General features: G+C 37.1%; 2 protein-coding genes across 5 annotated transcripts in view; both read right to left on the bottom strand.

Annotated features, from left to right (window-relative positions):
- Positions 1-35: 35 nt before the first annotated feature.
- Positions 36-20271, bottom strand: part of LOC112575021 — a 34450-nt gene continuing 14214 nt past the window's right edge. For 2 of the 3 annotated variants that reach the window (XM_025256504.1, XM_025256505.1), the window contains exons 5-15: positions 7620-7754; positions 7092-7292; positions 6791-6925; positions 6452-6646; positions 6158-6275; positions 5817-5871; positions 4951-5604; positions 3743-3924; positions 3020-3613; positions 1808-2181; positions 36-1190 (exon numbers count right to left, since the gene is read on the bottom strand). In XM_025256504.1, coding sequence (XP_025112289.1) covers positions 835-1190; positions 1808-2181; positions 3020-3613; positions 3743-3924; positions 4951-5604; positions 5817-5871; positions 6158-6275; positions 6452-6646; positions 6791-6925; positions 7092-7292; positions 7620-7754 — 2999 coding nt within the window. In that variant the 3' untranslated portion in view covers positions 36-834. Of the gene's footprint in view, positions 1191-1807; positions 2182-3019; positions 3614-3742; positions 3925-4950; positions 5605-5816; positions 5872-6157; positions 6276-6451; positions 6647-6790; positions 6926-7091; positions 7293-7619; positions 7755-8062; positions 8267-8553; positions 8689-9266; positions 9381-11029; positions 11123-20271 lie in introns of those variants that run through there. The other variant, XM_025256503.1, reaches the window with a different exon arrangement.
- On the bottom strand, positions 12573-16221 carry LOC112575030. 2 transcript variants are annotated; one of them, XM_025256523.1, is made up of 5 exons: positions 15571-16221; positions 15127-15308; positions 14474-15025; positions 13693-14077; positions 12573-13034 (listed from the first exon to the last, which is right to left on the bottom strand). In XM_025256523.1, exons 1-4 carry the CDS (start codon positions 16165-16167, stop codon positions 13717-13719), a joined length of 1692 nt encoding a protein of 563 aa, XP_025112308.1. In that variant the 5' UTR covers positions 16168-16221; the 3' UTR covers positions 12573-13034; positions 13693-13716. The 2 variants fall into 2 exon arrangements, with proteins under 2 accessions (XP_025112308.1, XP_025112309.1); XM_025256524.1 differs by having other exon boundaries at positions 13693-14074.

The following is a 20271-nucleotide window of genomic DNA, read 5'->3' as shown; positions in this document are numbered from 1 at the left end:
AATGTCACGCAGGCGAGTATTTACTTTTTAAGTCTCTATTTCTTGTTTTTTAATTAATGTAAATCTGATGAGCTAATTACATTTTGACAGGTAAATAAACAAAACAGTATGATAAACATTCCATATCACAGGAACTGCTGGCTTATGTAGTGTTTATATCGACATCTTTCGTGCCTCAGCAAACATGATTTACCATCAGAAAAGGTACCTCTGTAGTTGACATCTTTTCTTCCAGCTTTTGGCCTGGTTATTTGGCATTTTAATTTTTGTTTAGGATGTTAACATTGCATACAATTAATGAAAATTAATTAAAAAATAAAATTAATTTCAGACTATCTTTTAAAAATATATACTGTTTCTTATTTTATTTTTCTCTAAGTTTATTATTTCTCTTTATATGCGTCAAAGTTTATTTATTTTCAGCACTTTACAGGCCTCGCTGTTTTATTTTCTATTTTCGAAAATCTCTAAAATAAGAGAAACCTGCTGTTATTAATTTTGGCCAAAATGTGCAGTAAAGTGACATTACATATTTCCATATTCGTAAGTTCAGCAGTTGACTTTTTCTCCTCGACTGCAAACTCTGTAAGTCATAAACTCGCTTGTGCAGACAGAAGCTAAAATTTGTAACTAAAATAAAATAGTAAGCTTTATAACTAAAAGAAGTATCAGATAAATGTAAAACATGTTTGCATATGTGCAGGTGGACAAGACATTGTCACTATCCTGTGTTCTTTTGACTTGTAATGTCGTAAAGTTATGCTTGTGGACAAGAACTTATGTCTTTAACCCAGATCAGTTGAGATGTACAGCTTGTGGCACCACGTAGCCTATTTAACTCTGCGAATTGGGCAGCTGTCCACTTTGTTCCAAATAAATCACGATTTTGTTTTTGAAGCCCCAGAGTTGTGCTGCATTAGCAACCCACAAGTGATGGCGGGAGACTTGAGACACAAACTGAGTCTCTCTGTTCTCTACTGACAGAATGCTAAAGCCAGACTTCTGTAGAGTTTTAAAAAATGTCGTGTTTTCACGAAAGTCTTTATTCTCACAAAGTTCATGTTCAAACAGTACGAGCACATCACACGGGTCAAGTCTTGGTGTCCAGCTGCTGGAGTCCGAGCCTTGCAAGACTGAAGACCTGTTTGTGGATGTAGAGCCGGTCTTACAGTTGTCACTGATGTCTCTCGCTAGAAAGAAAAATGGTTTATGTTAATTTAAAAAATAATATTGTAGAAGTTTTGTTTTTATGTCCTTTCCGTGAAGATCTGCGCTACAAAATCTGGTGCTCCTTAAAAGATGACAAAATAAGGCAAAAACACTATAGAAATCTATATTTTAAAATATTCTTTTCTGAGGAAGTTCCTACGGCAATTCATTGAGTGTGAGGTCAAACCATATCTGAAGTACCAATTTCCTTTGCCGTTCGTCGCATGATGTTGTCGACTAGAGATCTCACAGCCATATTTTATCCACTTCCATCACTTACAAATTCTACAATTTTTTTATCTGTAACCTCTTCGCTACATGTTGGATTCTGTATCATTCATCTCTAGGAATTCTTTAATGCATTGTTTATTTTTTATGATTCAACAATATGCTTTAAAAACCAAATGGAAGACCTTGAGAATACAGTATAGTTTATAGACAGCATGGTATAATATATGTCTCTCTTACTCTCTCTCTCTATATATATATAGAATAATATGCCTATAATATATGGTTGTAGCGTCATTTTTGCAAACTTTGATTGCATTAGATATATATATTTTTTAAAAAAATTAATACACCATGCAGCAATGCATACTATCTGTCTTCAGCAGAGCTGTTAATATGTGGATCACATCACGACAGCACTTGTCACATGCAAGTGCATGACCTCTGTTATGACCTTTTGTGCCATCTCCATAGTGTTTGACATACTTGACTGGCAGACCCTCTGTTGGAGCCACTCTTATATTGTCTGGATGCCACAAGAATAGAGTTTTGCATTTGTCTTTTTCCACCGATAACAGATTCTTTTCCCGAAGTATTGCGGGTGGACAGGAGACATTCCATCGGAAATGTTTTACATTCCAGCCTTTTGGAGTTTCGTAAGTATAGCAGCTAGCCGCCCAAAGATTGAGGTTCAGCCAAGTAGCAAATAGTTGGTGGCAAAAAGACTTAAATAGATTTTCTTTTCTGTTGAAAATTAAAAGAAAAAGATGAAATTTACTTACTGTTATCTGGGGAAAGAAAGTGTCTGCTACAAACATCAAAATCACATTTCACCATACTACAGTGTCTAAAATGATCTTACGTCTACATGTAGACTGTACTAATTCACGATCACATTATGCCCTTAATCCGTGAAAATCCCGTTTTATTATAGATACGCTGTCACCATGGTAATATTATTACATGCTCATGTTTTCAATTTTTCCTTAGTTAAATAAAAACTTACCTAGTTTTATTTTACTCTCAGTTTAATGTCGATTATTTTTCTTTGCAAACTGTCCATGATAGTCACACATTCACCACTTGTCAATATGATATGAGCTACATTCTTACATAATACTTATCTTTAATTTGTGAGAATTTAATTCCCAATATACATTTTGACAAATGGCCTAATTCTTCAGATTTTTAGTTCGTTAAAATCAATAAAACCACCTCATGTGACATATTATGCGTATCACAAGCAAAAAAAAAAAAAAGTAAACAAATAATAAACTCAAATTTGTAAAGCGCATACATTCCCATGGAGCATGTTCTTAGCGCTAATCATTAAAAAGGAATCAATTGACAGCATACGAGGGACAGGTAAACAAATACAGAAAACACAAAGAAGAACTAAAGAAGAAGAGCTGAGAGTAACATAATATTGCAACAGGTGGAATGTGACAAAGGAGTAGCATTATGGGAAAGGTTGTGAGGAATAATGTTCACAGAAGATGTGTGTTTTCAGTGCACGTGTAAAGGACTCAGTAGTGGGTAGGTGGCGGGTATGGAAAGGGAGAGAATTCCATGCAACACTTACCCACAGGGGCCTGCATCATCAACGAGTATTAACAAATGAGGTTCCGTTGACAGTTTCCTTACTTTCTCGATGATTTTTTTCAACTCATGTTTCTCTAGGTCTACTTCTTCAAACATCAGTTTCCTGTCTTTTGACGATTTTTCAGTGTTTGACGACCTTGACTTTCTTGTTTCTTTTGTCTCAGGATTTCTGTTCATTACCGAAGTGTCTTTGTTGTCCTCTTGAGGGTATTCATGCATGTCAGCTGGTGCGCCTGACTTGCAACTCCTTTCTAAAAATTGTTTGAGCAGGGCGTGTAAAAACCTTGATGATGTTCGATTCTCCCTCCACGTACTGAGCACACAGACCTTGTGGCCCTCTGACAGCCACTGTTTCCCCATCAGCACCAGTGAAGTGGTTTTGCCTGACCCTGGCGGTCCGGACACAAAGACACGAGGTGGCGCTTCAGTCACAAGCTGTTGATGTTCAGGGTGGATGATGGCGCCGTTGAAGAGTTCGCCTGTGAGACTGACGGCCTGTTGCAGTGAGCTTGGTGTACACACACGACGACCGTCAGGCAGCGTCAGGTACGGTCTGGTGGCAGCACCGCAGAATCTGAAATAAAAATGTAATAACTGCAGCTAGAAAAATCCACAGCATGCATTACATGTTGTATACGTTGTATGTTTTTTGTGTTGTGGGGGATGTTTGCTTGTGAGTACGCTTTCTCTGTTAGATTCTCACCTGGACAAAATCGTCAGGTAGTAGCTTTCACTGATTATAGGATCAGTTGGTGAGTCTGTAGAGCGACCCTTTAGCCAATTATGTAGCTGGTCGACCGTGTGGTGACTCTGAAGCTGATCAGAGCATAAACACTCTGCAGAGATATCAAACAAGTGAGTGAGCCCAGTGCAGTCACGGAGACCCTGCAGAAAAACAAATGTTTAATTTCATAATCAATTATTTTAAGATTAATTAACAACTACGTAGCAATTCTTAAATTCTTAAATTCTTTTTAAAAATTAATATTTATTATAGTTTTCAAAGGATTACATTGAAACAAACTTGCTTCAAACGAATTGTTTCTGTGATCTAATAGACAAAACTAATATATAGTAAATGTGCAGCCCATGATTAGTAGTCCTGTAAAAAGGTTCTTTACTTGTGCATTCTGTGTATGATGTTTGAGTCTTGAGTGTCTCTTTATAGATAATCTTTTAATTTGATTACAAAAATGGGATTTTGAGACATGTTTCACTGCTGAACTATTTTATACCATCCATTCCATAGCTAAATATTTTGGAAAAACTTCTATTTAAGTTAAATGTATTGTCACTTTCATTAAAAAAAAGTCTTACGTGCAGAAGAAAATGTATTAAAAATTGTTTAGGCTCTCTTAGATACCTTTAAAGAAAAAATTATACTTACTAATAAGAGAACTAATAAATGTTCAGATGATTCAAAAGTATAGTGGTTGCTATGTAAACTATTTCACTATACTCAATAGTATCTATTAGTTCGTTCAAAGCAACGACGAAGTACATACTTTTATAACAAGAATTAAAAAGGCCAGACAGTTCCCTTATTTACAGACATATGAAAACCCCACTTCCTGACATACACACTTACCTTATCTATGTCTTGATATTTTGCCTATACTTCTGTCAATGATCTTAGAGAGAGGCTAGTGAATCTCATTATAATTATACTCATCTCTTTTCTATTATATTGTCACTAGGTTTACTGTTTAGTCACATGGAGTTGATTATTGCTATTTTACTGGTCTACCGCACTGCTTAGGACTCTGAGAGCAGCCCGTTAAAATAAGCTTTGCTCAGCCCTGGTCTGAAGCACGGTCTATCACTTACCTATTTGTCAGTAATACAAATGGCAAAAAAGTTCACTAATTTAGAAAAAGCAAAACCCAAATTTGTAACATGGAGAAAAGTTACCTTCTCTACGTCTTGATGTTTTCCTAAGATTTCTTTTAAGAACTTCAAAGAGAGGTTTGGTAACATCAATGTTTTACGTATTGCAATATCAGGCCTCACATCCGCCATGAGATGCTTCAACATGCGCTCCGCTCCATCCAACTGTTTGACAGCTTTACGTAAATCCTGTACAACCCTTCTAAAGTCTTTTATCTCTACCCGTATATCTGCTGTACAGACAGACGCCTTCACCACCACAACCACTACACCGTACTGTCGGTGGACGATGAGTACATCAAAGTTCTCATAGTTCTTGTCACGACGTCTGAGGTCAGAGGGCATCGGCAGCTTGTGGTGGGCAAACTGCTCGTCAACACTAGCCAGGTAGTCGTCACAGGTGAACTGTGAGAGGACAAACATGGCCTGCTGGTCTCTGTCCGCCAGGTGGCGCAGACAGTTGAGGACGTGCTGGATGGCGTGGTCGTGCCTCAGTGTGTCGTCTGGTGCGGCTTCCATGACAACGACCTTCTCACCCGCCACCTCATCGTTTCTATACATGTTTCTGTTGATGTAGAGTGAAGGCACGAAATAGCAGGCGGTGAGAATATCTGGGTACATGGTCTGGATGCTGACTGATAGACTTTCCTGCAATCTTTGTGTAGTCTGATCGGTAGTCTGAAATATGTAATCAGCCCTTAAGAGTATGATAGCTAACACTCATATTTACACTGTCGCATGCACACACTCTAAAGCATACTCTTACCTAACAACTCTCTCGATTCGTTTATGCATCAGTAGATAATTCTAGCTAGTTTCCTATCCTATAAATGCTTACGTATCTGTAAGAGTGTCAGTCTTTAGTCGTTACATAGACAGGAAAATCTTACTTGGATAGATAACATTGGCTGGTCGTCTTCACTAGTTGACAATGTTTTCTGTTTTCTGTAATCAATAAATTAATCAACAATTGAATTGTACTTAATTAACAAACCAACTAGCTGACCTTCTCACCCAACGTGTTTTTAGATGAATGTACCTGTGAGAATCACATTTACATAAATGATTAATATGATTTTCTGCAGAAGAACAAATGATTTCGAGTAAAATAAAATTAAATGTAGCTTGAACAGGTACTCATTTTGTTCATTTTACAGAGCAAATAGCAAACGATCGTAGTATTGACTGGCTGTAGAAATTTAACAATAATTAATTACAATCACTCACGTACTTTCTGACTTGATGTCTGCGGTACAGTAGGACACCCACAACGATCAGCACCAAAATAAATAGTGGGATGAGCACACCAACAACCACAGACACGCTGCTGTTACTTCCTGAGTCTGCAACTAAAAATTCTGACCCTAAAAATGTTATAGCACAAAAATAGCATAAAACCACTCAAATAGTGTTTGGAACTGTGATGGAAATCGAGTCCCTTTATCTCTTGTCAGGCATTAGAGGTAAAAATAAGTAACACAGGGGAATTAATTAAACGATTTAAAATGAAATAAGGTAAAGCTACCTATAACTAATTCACAGTACGTGGCATTGTTGGAAGTTCTCTGAAGATGGCAAGAATAGTTTCCAGCGTGGCTGTCGTTTGCCCGTGGAATTGTGAGGGCGAGTTGGTCAGTCACCGGGCGGCTGAACTCTAAACCTGATGTGACGTCACAAAGCAGGTCGACGTGTTGCCAGACGCACTTCAATACATCAACACCTACAGCACAGACAACACATATACTTTGTTATACTTGTAATAATTTACTTTTTTTTTGTTCGAAAGTGATGATGTACAATACTGCACAGTGTATCTGCTTAAAAATATGAAGTGACTTTGTATATTTCAGGAGTGATTTGTTACCTGCTTTATTCTGATCATTGAAGTGGACGATGTTAAAGTTTGTTTTCGTTTTGTTGATGTCGACACTAAAGTTGCAGGTTAATGTTGCCGGCTCCATTAGCTTGACAGACGGGATGTTACAGGAGGTCGTTGGTCCTGTCACAGAATCGTTTACATTGTAGCGCAGGAGTATCGACTATTATAAGAATCCAAAAAGAAGCTATGGGAACGATGAAAACAAATCCACTCAAAGTTAAGGACTTTAATACAAGACAGCCTACTATTATCGTTCAAATTAAAAGCCCTGCTTTCCTGCAGTTACCTTGGTCGAGACTGAGTACACAGTCCTCGTAGTCACGTGGTGCAGCACCTGCCAGTTGACAGGAGTAGGTACCCGTATGACTGGCTGACACCTTGGGTATCTTCACTGTGGCAGTGTTCGTTATTCTCCTGTCAAACTGGTAGTCACGTGCGTTGTGGCATGTCAAAGTGCCTTGACTCCAGGTACAGGTTAATGTCGTTTCTAGCCAGCACAACAAATATGTATTACAAAATAGTTTTGAAAATAGACCCACTTGTTTAATGTATAGATATACACATAAGCATAATAACATTTATATATAAGCCTTTCTCTGTATATATAGATATATTTTAATAATTAGTATACAGTTATATGCTTTACACATAGAGACTAATTGGCTGTTTGGCTTAGTGACATTTACAGACACAGATAAGTGAAATTAAAAATCATAGAAAATGTCGACGTACAGAGGTAAAGTACGTCAGCTTGCAAGCAACTAGATAAACTACAAACGAATGAAAACTACGATAGCTGTACGATTCACAATACCTTTGGAACCTTGACTTGAGACATGGTATACAGAAAAATCTCTTTTACTTTCTCCGACATTTTCAGAAAAGTAACATGACAGCCAAGCTGGGGATCCCTGCCTCACTGATGGTGCATCACAAATTGTTTTAGTGCCTGTAAGATATCAGAAAAAAGTAAGAGTTTAATGCTGATGTAATATTTTAATGGGCTTTTTAAATCATCATGGCCATTTTTAAATGTAAAAGCGCTTTTATCTTAAGTACCTTTTACGCAGAGAAAAATAAATGATATTTAGTTGAAAACTATAATTAAATCTTAAAACCTCTAATCCCTTTTTTTTGTTAGTCTCATGGATACTTTTTTCTCATTTGTAAGTTATATTAGGAAAACACAGTGGATAAGCACTAATTGAATTGTCAACAAAAATCTTTTGTGTTTATCAAGGAAGGTTAGTTCCTTACCTGACAGGATCTTAAAATCACAGAACTCGAATTGACTACTTGTGTAGCCCATGAGCTGGCACGTGTACCTTCCGGTCTGACCGACAGTCGCTCGTGGAATGTGAATAGTCAGGTCGTGAGATACAGTCCCCGTGAATGTGTAGCCAGGATAAATGTTAAAATTAATGTTTCCTTCCTTGTCATGGCAACAACTGAGGACAGAAACTGTCACACACGAAATAGAGGAATGCGATACAAAGAAATCTTGAATTTTTATAATTAAATGCTAATCTTGATCTCACTTTTATTAGTCGGTAACTTTACCTGACTCGTGAAATCATGTATTATGTCTTTTTATTTCTATATATATATATGTAAAGGGATTGATACAGCTATGTGAAAATGTAAAAAAGACAAAATCGTGTTTCATACTTACACTCTGTAGAATGTTGGATGGGATCAAAGGGAAGAAAAAGGAACAGGTTAATCTGTGTACAATAAACTGTACTCACCTGGACTGGTGTCCTCTCTGTGCAGGTACACAGACACGTCCTTTCTTGTCACGCTTACGTCCTCAGGAAAGTGACATGTTAGTGACGTGCTTCTTAGTGCTTTCACAGAGGGCACGTCACAGGTAATTTTACCCTCTGTAATTGTGTTCAAACAACCGTAGACTGGTTTTTGTTTTGGCTTGTTTCATTACAGGCTACTGATACCGATTATGTTGCTGCTGATGATATGTTTATGCTTAAAAAGCGAGCTGCCTTTTAAAATTCAATGCATCTATTCAAACTAGAAATGCGTTACAAATATGAGGAATATTATCTGTCCTCTAATAAAAATGTTTCATTTTGTTTGTGTAATACAAACTGTAGGCTATGCGGCCTTAAATGTAACCCTATTTAGTTTGAATTACTTAATGTCCAACATGCACATGATTATGGAAATATATACTAAGACTATATTTCAAGAAATGATTCTTTGTAACTCCAAAATCAAGCCTAGTCATATTTTACACATCATGTGAGCTCCACACGTCTGAAGCAGGTACTTGATAGATTGTTTATCATGAAAGCTGCTGTCATTATAGGAACTTGGTCCTTGTTAACATTGTTGTTACATAAACACGCCTCTCCATCACAGTTAAGAACTCAGTTCTAAGAGCAATAACTCACGATAACATTCTCAAGATTTAAAAATAAACCTTAGAAAAAGACAATCCTACCTTGTGATAAAACAAGAACTGCAGACATGCAAATCTGCAATGCTAGGAACTGCAACTTAAATGGGAAACGTGAAACTGGAACTAAAAGGACATAGTTGGTCTTCATCATCCTACCTGTCAACAGAAAATGAGCAAACAGATGTTTCTAACTAGATTACCGAATAAACGTGAGAGAGAAAATGTGACAACAAAGACTATCGATAGTACCTACATTTCATGTCTTTTGTATAAAGATGGCGAATACAGTTTTTTCACTTGTGCGCACCAGCTAATGACTGGTAAGACAAACATAACCCTGGACTAAATAACTCTAAAATGTATGTCACCTATCTTATACCGACTGAAGTATATGGCTTGCACATAAATACAACACTGACCTGTTTTATTTGATGGATGCCGAAGTATGTTCTGTAATAACTGGAGTGTATTGCGATTTGAGATTGTTGTTGTTCACCTTGTGGTGTCTATTGCATTGTGACTAGAACTTATTGTTAGTCAATCGAGGTTATTTCCTAAAGAATCTTTGAATGCTCATTGACTGAGAGATCCAAAAGAAAATAATTTTCCCAAAAGTTTTGACCTTTTAATTTAAATCGTGGATTAAAATCTTTTAATTTAACATAAAATTTAAAAAGCCCTTTAAGCTCAGATCTTAACAGATTTTTGTTCTTCTTTACTGGGAACTTCCTATTCACGTGTTTATTCGCTTTCTCTTGCATGGTCATAATCTTTTTTGCAAATGTTGCCCTTCATGACATTTAAAAAAAAAGAAACAGCTCTTTTGAAGTTAAAAGAAAACTTAACCTGGTACTTTTCCCTCTTTTTCCCGGATGTCAGGGATGGGGAAGGGATAAAAATATAACCACTAAAATGTCTTGGTTGTGCTAACAGTACTGTCTCTCTTGACAGGTTATACGACATTTGAGCAACTTCAACAAAACTAACTCTTCTTACTTTACCTGCTACTAGTTAAACATAATAATGGATCACGCTTGTAGCTTGTGTTCGGTCTCATTTATCTCAAATTTTTTCAGTGTCAGAAGGGGTAAAGGTCATAGCTATTTTTAGTCAGCTGCAAGAGGTTCTGAATGTGGGGAGAATGACAAGGGAGCGGGTAGGTGAGAACAGAACTGTCAAAAGACATTTTCCAAGCGGACTCTGTATTTTGTTTGAAGGCTTTAAGTGTTTGGTTTGTTTGTTCTCTGCTGTCATTCAGTTGTTGTCTTGTGTTTGCCCTGATTCTAAGACTTGGGAAGGCTGACAAGCTTCTCTGTGGCATTTTCTTTGTTTTCTGTGCACACATGGAGTAGGTAAGCATGGTTGATGACCAAGTAGGGTCTTGTCTGTGTATCCTATTACTTCTGAGTGTGCATGGTTTTCCCTGTCTCTTGATGTGTACTGTTAATTAAACATTTTATTTGCTCGTATTTGTAACACGTGAACGTTTTTCAGTCTAGAAATCAAATGCCATTGTGTTTTCGTCCACAAAAACCCAAACAGCTACAAATCCTTTGATTACTTGAAAATAAGTGAAAAAAACCACAACCAATAAAACCCCACAAATATAATTAAAAACCTAAACAAACTAATCATATGCAACTGTAATCACCTTGTGCATATAAATTGCGTACTATGATTTTCACCATTTTGGGTTCTGAGTAATGACTGGGAAATCAAAATATAACACATAGACTACTCGATGTTATGTCAGGTACAAGCGCATTACAACAAAATAATAAATTCAAAATAAATACAGAACTCACCAGGTTATACTCATTTAATCGACACACAAAAAGGCTTCTTTCTAAGCTGGAGTGTACAGCAGTTTGAGATAAACTTTGATCGCTTTGTCCTTAGGGCAGCAATGGAATTTATGACTAGAATGTATTTTATCTTATAACTTCTTTTGGTGATCTACTTTATTGGGAATTTCCTATTTAGTCGATTTAATGTTTATCTTGCATGTGTGTTTGTCGCAAATGCCTTCTTGAGCAAAAAATTTACAACTAATTTGAAGCTAGAAAAAAACTATACCTGATAGCTTGGAACCTTTTTTGCTATAAATAAATAGAAATCGGCAAGGATATTTATGCACAAGCTCGGAATGTAGAGGACAGATAAAATGTGAAGTATTGATGAAAAGATAACCACTAAACTGTCCTTGTATGTGCCAACTGAATTGCCTCTCTTGACCAACATTTCAGCGACTAAAATAAACTCTTTCATTCACTGTTGCTCATGTTGGTCCTGATATACCCGTTATGTGCTAATAATAATAATAAATCTTTAACAATAAGGTTTCATGTAATACACAAAACAAATCATGAAAACGTATTTTAAAATCTGTTTTATACCCTGCCTAATCATTAGAACATTAATGCGATCTGAACAGCCGGCGATGCAAGTTATCTTCATCCTTTTCACACCGACCTTTGTGCATAAACTTTCAAAACCTAGTAAACACATATTACATGCATACTAATTAATTGATCGGACATCCAGGTGTCTAGAGCAGCGGCCTCCACACTAGTCGGTATATTTTCCGTGTGACGTAGCAGTGGACCGGATGACCAACATGAAGGAGCCTCCATAGAGGTCTCTAGAAGTCTGTTAAACGTAAAGCCGTGAAGAAGAGTCGATCATGACAATGAGGTGCTATATATATATGGAGAATAACCGATGTGATTAAGATGCTTATCTGGTTTGTAGTCATTATATATTTATATGTAATGATTTGAGTTACGGGAAATTTACTGCCCTTCCCTAAAATTAACACAAGCTCCAGAGTATTATAGAATTGTAAGCCCACTTTTAAGCACTCAGTGTTCTTTTCTATTGGACTTTTTAAAAGATGTTCTTCTAAGGAAATTAAAAAGAGATATTTCATTGAAAGTAAGTACTAATAAAATTAAATATGTTTTATTTGCAAGATAATAGAAATTTACACAATACAAAAGTGCATTGTCTAGAGACAAGACATTAGCGATCGCTTGAGATTATTGGCTGACCTGGCTGTAGATGTGGAGCTGCTTTTACAATTTTCCCTGTTTTGTCTGGATGCCATTTTATGATAACTGATGATTAGAGCATGCGTTCTCCATCGCGTATAGTAGATTCTTAACAAAAATACGAGAGATGGCTGTAGGATTACAATACCTTAAAAGCATTTATGAAAGATGGAGGGTAAACAGCGAAATCCCTTTTAATTTTTCCGACATTTACAGAAACGTAACATGACAACCAAACAAGAAGGAATGTGTGCTAACTACTCCATCAAATACATGAAGTTAAAACTTTAAAAAAACAATCCTTTTATCATTTCTTTAATATAGGACTATGCTTCTGGATGAGTCATTGCTAAGTCCTTAACCCAGATCAGTTGAGATGTACAGCTTGTGACACCTCGTAGTCTGATCCACTCCAGTGGTACATTTGACTGTCCTCGCCCCTCCACATAAACCGTAACGCTTCTTTTAAGGACTTGACGATGTGTTGCATTTGAAATTTGCAAAGAATGACAACTTTTAGATGAAATCTCATTTTTCGCATTGTTTCCTACTTTTGTGCTGTAGCCAAGTTTTTTAAGAGTTTTTAAAAATTTCATATTCTTGAAAAAGTCCACGTCCTCACACTGTTCGTGCTCAAATAACATCAGGACGTCAGCCGGGTGTAGCCGCGGTGTGAAGGTGTTGTTGTCCGCGCTGTCACAGTTTGTAGACTTGACTGTGGACGTAGAGGTGGTTTGACAGTTGTCATTTGTGCCTTTCACTACAAGAAAACACGCTTTGTGTTAGTATATTAGGAACTTATAATTTCTAATTTATTGATAGTGCTGATATCTTAATGTATGTTACCATATTCATTAGTACAGGCTTTCTTACTTCACACTTTAATACTTCATTTTTACAACACAGAATATTTTTTCTAAGCACCTGTTTTCTGCGTCAGGAAAGATTATTTGGTGATTAGAAAAAAAATTTCTAGCGTCCCGCAGTCCTGTGTTGTGTGACCGTTGTGACGCAAGCGGTCTGCGGTCAAACGATTCCAGGTGGTATAAGCCAGATGTTAACTATTCCACCTTCTGTCAGTCAGTTTACCCGTGCGTCCGGCCGTCTCGTGGATAGAGCAGAAGGGCAAAACCCACACCATAGACTATTACTAGTTATCATAAGACACGTACATTGTAAAATATGCCGATATTATTTGTATTAGTATTATTAGGTATTTATTGGTATTAATGACAATCTAGAACTATAGATACACCTTACATAGATATTCATTATGCTTTACATACAATTAACAAATCCTAGTTGGGAATTGAATGTAAAGTGGTAGTACACACCATCTCTTTCCAAACCTAAAACTTTCAGAAACTTGATGACAAAAAATCGTAGTTGTAAATTACATGCAAAGTGGTAGTACATACCATTAGTTTCCAAACCGAAAGCTTTTAGTAAGAGGATGACTTCCTGACAGCACTTTTCACATGTAAATGGATAACCATGGCTGTGACCTGTACATTTTGTCCATGGTGATAGACATACTTGACTGGCAGGCCCTCTGTAGGGGCCACACCTATGTTGTAGGGATCCCACATAATGACATCTTTGCATCCGTTCTTCTGCGCTAACATCAACACATTGTTTTCCCGAAGTATTGCTGGTGGACAGGAAACAGTCCTTTGAAAATGTTTCACATCCCAACCGTTCGGAATCTGGTGAGTAAAGCAGCTGGCCGCCCAGAGATGCAAATCCTGATTGACAGCAAGTAGCTGCTCGCAAAAGGACTTAATGAATAGTTGATCTTCTCTGTTGGAAATTAAAACAAGATACAATAAACGTCGATATAATAGTTATCATGAAGTTAAATCAAATACAGCAAAGAGCATATATCGCATTCTTTGTGTATAAAATCCACATAACATGCACTTAAATATTAATCTAGGGTGTGAAAGCTTTACAACATATAGTTTCTTACTTTTTAAAGTAAAATATTAACAATACATTGTATTAACTGTTTTTACCGAATAATTTGATCTCATCATGTTACTAATGTGACTATAACCCTCGTCATAATTCAGACTTACCTACGCAGTATGAGTAAAAGCATAACTTTTACCCACGTGTTCAGTGTTCTTTAAATGTTTCTCGCACTTAACGAGAAAGATAAGAACATTACAAAAAATACAAAATCAGTTTTAAGCATACCTATAAGGGCCTGCATCATCAACAAGTATGAACAAGCCTCCTGAAGTTAAGAATTTATTTATTTTTTTGATGACTTTTTTCGTCTCTTTTTTCTCTAGGTCCACTTTTTTGAATATCAGTTGAATGTCGTTTGATGGGTCTGACCTGCCACTCCTGCGCACATTGACGAAGTTGACCTCTTGCGGGTGAACGTGCAGGTCTAATGGTGCTCTTGACTTGCGCTTTGTTTGTAAAAATTCTAGCAGTATACCATGTAACAATTTTGATGAAGCTCGGTTCTCCCTCCACGTGCTGAGCACACAGACCTTGTGGCCCTCTGACAGCCACTGTTTCCCCATCAGCACCAGTGAAGTGGTTTTGCCTGACCCTGGCGGTCCGGACAGAAAGACACGAGGTGGCGCTGCAGTCACAAGCTGCTGATGTTCAGGGTGGATGAAGGCGCCGTTGAAGAGTTCGCCTGTCAGACTGACGGCCTGTTGCAGTGAGCTTGGTGTACACACACGACGACCGTCAGGCAGCGTCAGGTACGGTCTGGTGGCGGCACCACACAATCTGAAATTAAATAATACGGTAAGAAAAAATGTTTTAAAAAGTATTTATTCGCTCAAAATGTTGTGGATTTGCTTTCTATACATTCTATGCAAGATTCTCACCTGGACAAAATCGTCTGGTAGTTATTTTCACTGAGGCTAGGATCAGCCGACGAGCCCGTAGTGTGATGGTGAAGCCACACCTGTAGCTGGACGACCATGTTGTCACTGTGGAGCTGATCAGCACATAAACACTCTCCAGAGATGTCAAACAACTGTGTTAGTCCAGTGCAGTGTCGTAAAGACTGACACACACAACACATGTAGAATTTAAGACTAAAGCATTTTATGCGTAGTTTTGAAATTATTAAAGTCTTTATTGAGTCAGGCGTGTATCAAATCCGATGGTTTTTGCAATGAAAAAAGCACACGATATACTATGTGGAAGATACTGGCTATCAGTTTATCATCTGTCCTTTGCAGGATAGGTAAGCAGCCCGGAATGAGCATGCAAGAAATTTACAAACAAATCTGAAAATGAAAAAAAGTGATAACACAAAAAATTACCTTCGCTACGTCCTGATGTTTTTCCAATATTTCTGTAAATGATTTCAGCGAAAGGTTTGGTAACATCAATGTTTTACGTATTGCAATACCAGACCTCACATCCGCCATGAGATGCTTCAACATTCGCTCCGCTCCATCCAACTGTTTGACAGCTTCACGCAAATCCTGTACAACCCTCTCATTGTCTCTTATCTCTACCCCCATGTCTGCTGTACAGACAGACGCCTTCACCACCACAACCACTACACCGTACTGTCGGTGGACGATGAGTACATCAAAGTTCTCATAGTCCTTGTCACGACGTGTGAGGTCAGAGGGCATCGGCAGCTTGTGGTGGGCAAACTGCTCGTCAACACTAGCCAGGTAGTCGTCACAGGTGAACTGTGAGAGGACAAACATGGCCTGCTGGTCTGTGTCCGCCAGGTGGCGCAGACATTTGAGGACGTGCTGGATGGCGTGGTCGTGCCTCAGTGTGTCGTCTGGTGCGGGCTCCATGACAACGACCTTCTCACCCGCCACCTCAGCCTTTGTATACGTGTTTCTGTTGATGTAGAGTGAAGGCACGAAGTAGCAGGCGGTGAGAATATCTGGGTACATGGTCTTGATGCTGGCTGATAGACTGTCCTGTAATCTTTGTGTAGTCTGATCGGTAGCCTGAAATATGTAAAGATACTAACATTATCAGATGTAATACACATATTTGCACTATGCCGTATACAAACTTAAAAGCTTACTTTTAGCGAACATAAATATTATGATTTATAAAAGCATAAGGGAGTAATTTTATCTAGTTTTTCATCCTAAAAATGCAAATGTATTGGTCGAGTATCATTCATCAGTCACCACGCATACAAGAAAATGAATCTTACCTGAATCGACAACATTGGCTGGTGTTCTTCACTAGTAGATGTTGTTTGTTTATGTACTCTGTAATGATTATTTTTAACAAATAAATAGTACTTATCAGGCTAACCAGCTTGCCTGGTCATACGATGTTTATTTCTATATTACAATAAACGCTACTACTGGAATTACATAAATGAACGGATGAACAGGATTTGCCTAAGAAGTAGCAATGATTCTGAGTTGTTCCAAATTATCTTTGTACACTTAATAAAGAAATTATCCTGTCGATGATAGTATTGGTTACCTGTAGACATTTAAGATGTTTTTATTACGATCACTCACTTACTTTCTTACTGGACATTTGCGGTAGAGTAGGATGCCAACAGCCATCAGCACCAAAATCAAAATTGCAACGAGTGCCCCAACATACACAGCCAGGTCACTGTTACTTCCTGTTCGAAATAAGTAACTTACCTTAGTAATGTTTTAAAAGAATAATAGCATATAACCACTAGTATTTACATGATATTTATTATGAAAATTACTAATGAATGTAAAGACTTATACTTCAAATATTGTTTCTAACCCGCATTGGAGTTAAATCTGGTCAACTATAAGCACCGAAATAAGAAGATAGACGAGTACCCGAGGAATTATAGACACATCACTTTTACTCGCTTTGTGGTCAAATAAAGTACTTGAATCATTAAAATCACAATACATACAGCAACAAATTAACATTACCCAAGTAAAGCTGACAACGTGTCGCAGTATTGTCAGAATTGTGGAGCTGACACATGTATTCACCATCATGACTGTGGTTTGCCCGGGGAATCGTGACAGTCACGTGGTCAGTCACATGGCGGCTGTACTCAAACCCTGATGTCACCTCACAAACCAGGGCATCGTCTTGCCATTTACAGTTTAAAATATCAACACCTGCATCACAGGAAGAGAGAGAGAGTACACATCAACACATCCACACCTATAATATTTTAGTATTTATATGTAAGAGAAACTTTAAGGCTAACATTCTGTGTACTTAGCCTGATGACACGTTTCATATCCCAAGAGAAAGTAAAATGTTTTAAGAGATTAAGTTGTGAAAACTTACTGTAATATAAAATCTTGATAGCAGGGGATATTACCTGATTTACTGTGATCACTGACATGGGTGACTTTAAAGTTCGCTTTAGTTTTGTTGACGTCGACATGAAAGTTGCAGGTTAGGGTGTCTGGCTGCACAATACAGGAGGCTGGCTTTTCTGTAACAAAGACAGGTTGTATTGTTATTTTATCGTATGTGCCCCCGTTATTTAACTCTTGTATATTTTATAGTAACTGACTAACGAAGATAACCTAAATCCAAAATAAAGTCACATGTTGTTTTCTAAAAATTCCTCCTCAATCATTAAATAGAGTCTGCTAATATACTGACTGGAATGTAAAAGATTAGTTCTTATAGTCACCTTGTGTAACTCCTGTAATTTGAAAGCTGTAGTTTGTGATATTACTCGCCAACAACCTGGGTAGTCCGATAATTTTCATAAACTTTTCTTTACTAAATGTCTTATAGCCTTAATTTTTGCATGAAACACTTAATTAGAATAAAGTTTTATTGGAATTTAAAGTACGCTGGGTCACTTGTTCCACGTGTGCATAGTTAGACACAAACAGTGATGAACATATAATTAGGTATTGTCAATGTTCTTGGTTTGCTTGCTTTGTAAGTTTACTCAAATTTGATTTACACTACTGAGGTAAAGGCTCCCTTCTCTTTCTCGTTCTGTCTCTTTGGTGGTTTTTTTTTCAATCCCTAGTTTATTTTAATACAATATGTCAATTGAAAACGAATACGAATGCACGCCATTAAAAACTCATTAGTTAGACACTGAAACTAGTTTCGCCCACTTGTACCAGCATGTAAAGGTCTTGACATGATCATCGCTCTTTGCAAGGGAGATAAGCGTGTTTGGTGTTGCTAGCCGGTGATCACCCCTCACCCCTCTCTCTCTTTACTTCTTTCCCTTTTTTTAAGCACCCACACAATACTTTCTGAAATCTGAAAAAAAACTTTGCGTGGCAGAATTCATTTGCATCCACCGGTAAAATGTAATCATGAGTAAAATATATTAAAAGCGATCTACTACAAAACCGAACCCAACATTGTATTCCAGTAACACAAAGCAGTATATCAAAAGTTAATATCAAAGAACCACCTGTTCATATAAAGCAATCACTTTCTTTGAAAATAATAAGCAAAGCACCTGTCTTAATTTGTAGATAGCACTTTTGGTAGAGACTCGTATTATAACCATACACCTGGCAAGCGTATACACCTGAGTTTGCGAAAGTCACCTGGCGAATAGTAATACTCAGGTGTCTGTTGACAGTCCGGTTGTACTCGATATTGGCTTTCACAACACATTCGTATTTTGTATCCATCCACCAACAGTCTAGCACAGCATCTGTTAGCAAAATTTGTTTATACTTATCAGTCACGAAGTTTTGAGATTACTGGTTGTAACTTTGCGTAAATAAATTCTGTCCGAATTAGGGTTTTGTCAGTAGAATAACTTAAGTATTGTCATATTACAACTAGACAGAAAAATAAAACAAGTATTCATTTCTCACAAAGAAAGATCACGAGACACTCGCTTCACTAAAAAAATAATGTATTTATTTTAACTATTTAGGTCTTATATTTAACAGACCACTTAATATCATTTTGACAGAATGTAGCCATAGAAAACTGAAGGAAGGAAAGTAAATAAGTCAGAATTGAAACAAAAGCATGCTTTCTAGAGAAGGAAAATTGGAGGAAATGATGAAAAAGGGATAAAAAAAAAATAATTAAAAAATTACCAGAATCTTCCTGTTTGTCATAGTGGTAGACAGTGAATGATTTTCTTGTGATACTCAAGTCCTCGGGAAAGCTACAAGTCAGAACTGCGTCCTGGAAGAGTTCTGCTGCTGGTACCGCACATGTGATTTCTCTCCCTTTAGTAATAAACAATGTTGAATTGTAACAAGATTAGGACAGAAGTGTAATCTACCGTCTAGGTATACTTTTGTTTTTGCTATTGTTTACTACTTGTCTGCTTCCACAATCAGCATCATAACTTGTACTACATTGTTAGTCATAACAGGTAAAGTTTTAGTAAAAGTATGGCGGGGTGGTTAAGGGAATGAGACATTTATGATAGTGAATTGAACCTAATTTTAAAAGAAGGCCAATACCAAGCCTAAGCCCTTTTATCTAGAAAAATGACAGGACTGATACATTGGGTTCATGGTAGTCAAAGAGTGAGCGATGATCAAATTTTTGTGTACATTTGCAATGCGACTCATTTACACAGAACAAAGTAAATAACTTAGGCTTTTGAATCTTAGTATTTGATGTTTAAGTGGGAAATATGCTTCGTTTAATCTTGGCTTTATTTGATAACTTAAATGCGAGTAATCGTGTGTCTTACAAAGAGACACAGAACTAACCTAAATCAAGTGAAATTAGTAATATGTCAGGGCTTAAATACTTCAACAAATATTTGGGATATCAAAGCAACAAATATACCATATATGAGTACTGTGCAACGAAAAGCGACTTTAAGAATATCATAGATAAAAACGTAAAAATAACATTTAAAATTCATAGAGCTTTTATTTACCTTGTGTTAATGCGCGAACACAGTGGAAAGATAGTAGCAATGCAAGAAGTTTTAATGTAAGAGAACATTGATGAACAGGAAATGTAGTGGTCTTAGCCATCACAACTGTTAACAAAAAGTTAATGTTGTCTCATAAATTAGTTGTGATGCATATACATACACACACGATTGTGGTTTGCATAAACAT

This window comes from Pomacea canaliculata, linkage group LG11, assembly GCF_003073045.1.
Source record: "Pomacea canaliculata isolate SZHN2017 linkage group LG11, ASM307304v1, whole genome shotgun sequence".
Lineage (NCBI taxonomy): Eukaryota > Metazoa > Mollusca > Gastropoda > Architaenioglossa > Ampullariidae > Pomacea > Pomacea canaliculata.
This window is presented reverse-complemented; position numbering and strand designations above follow the sequence as displayed.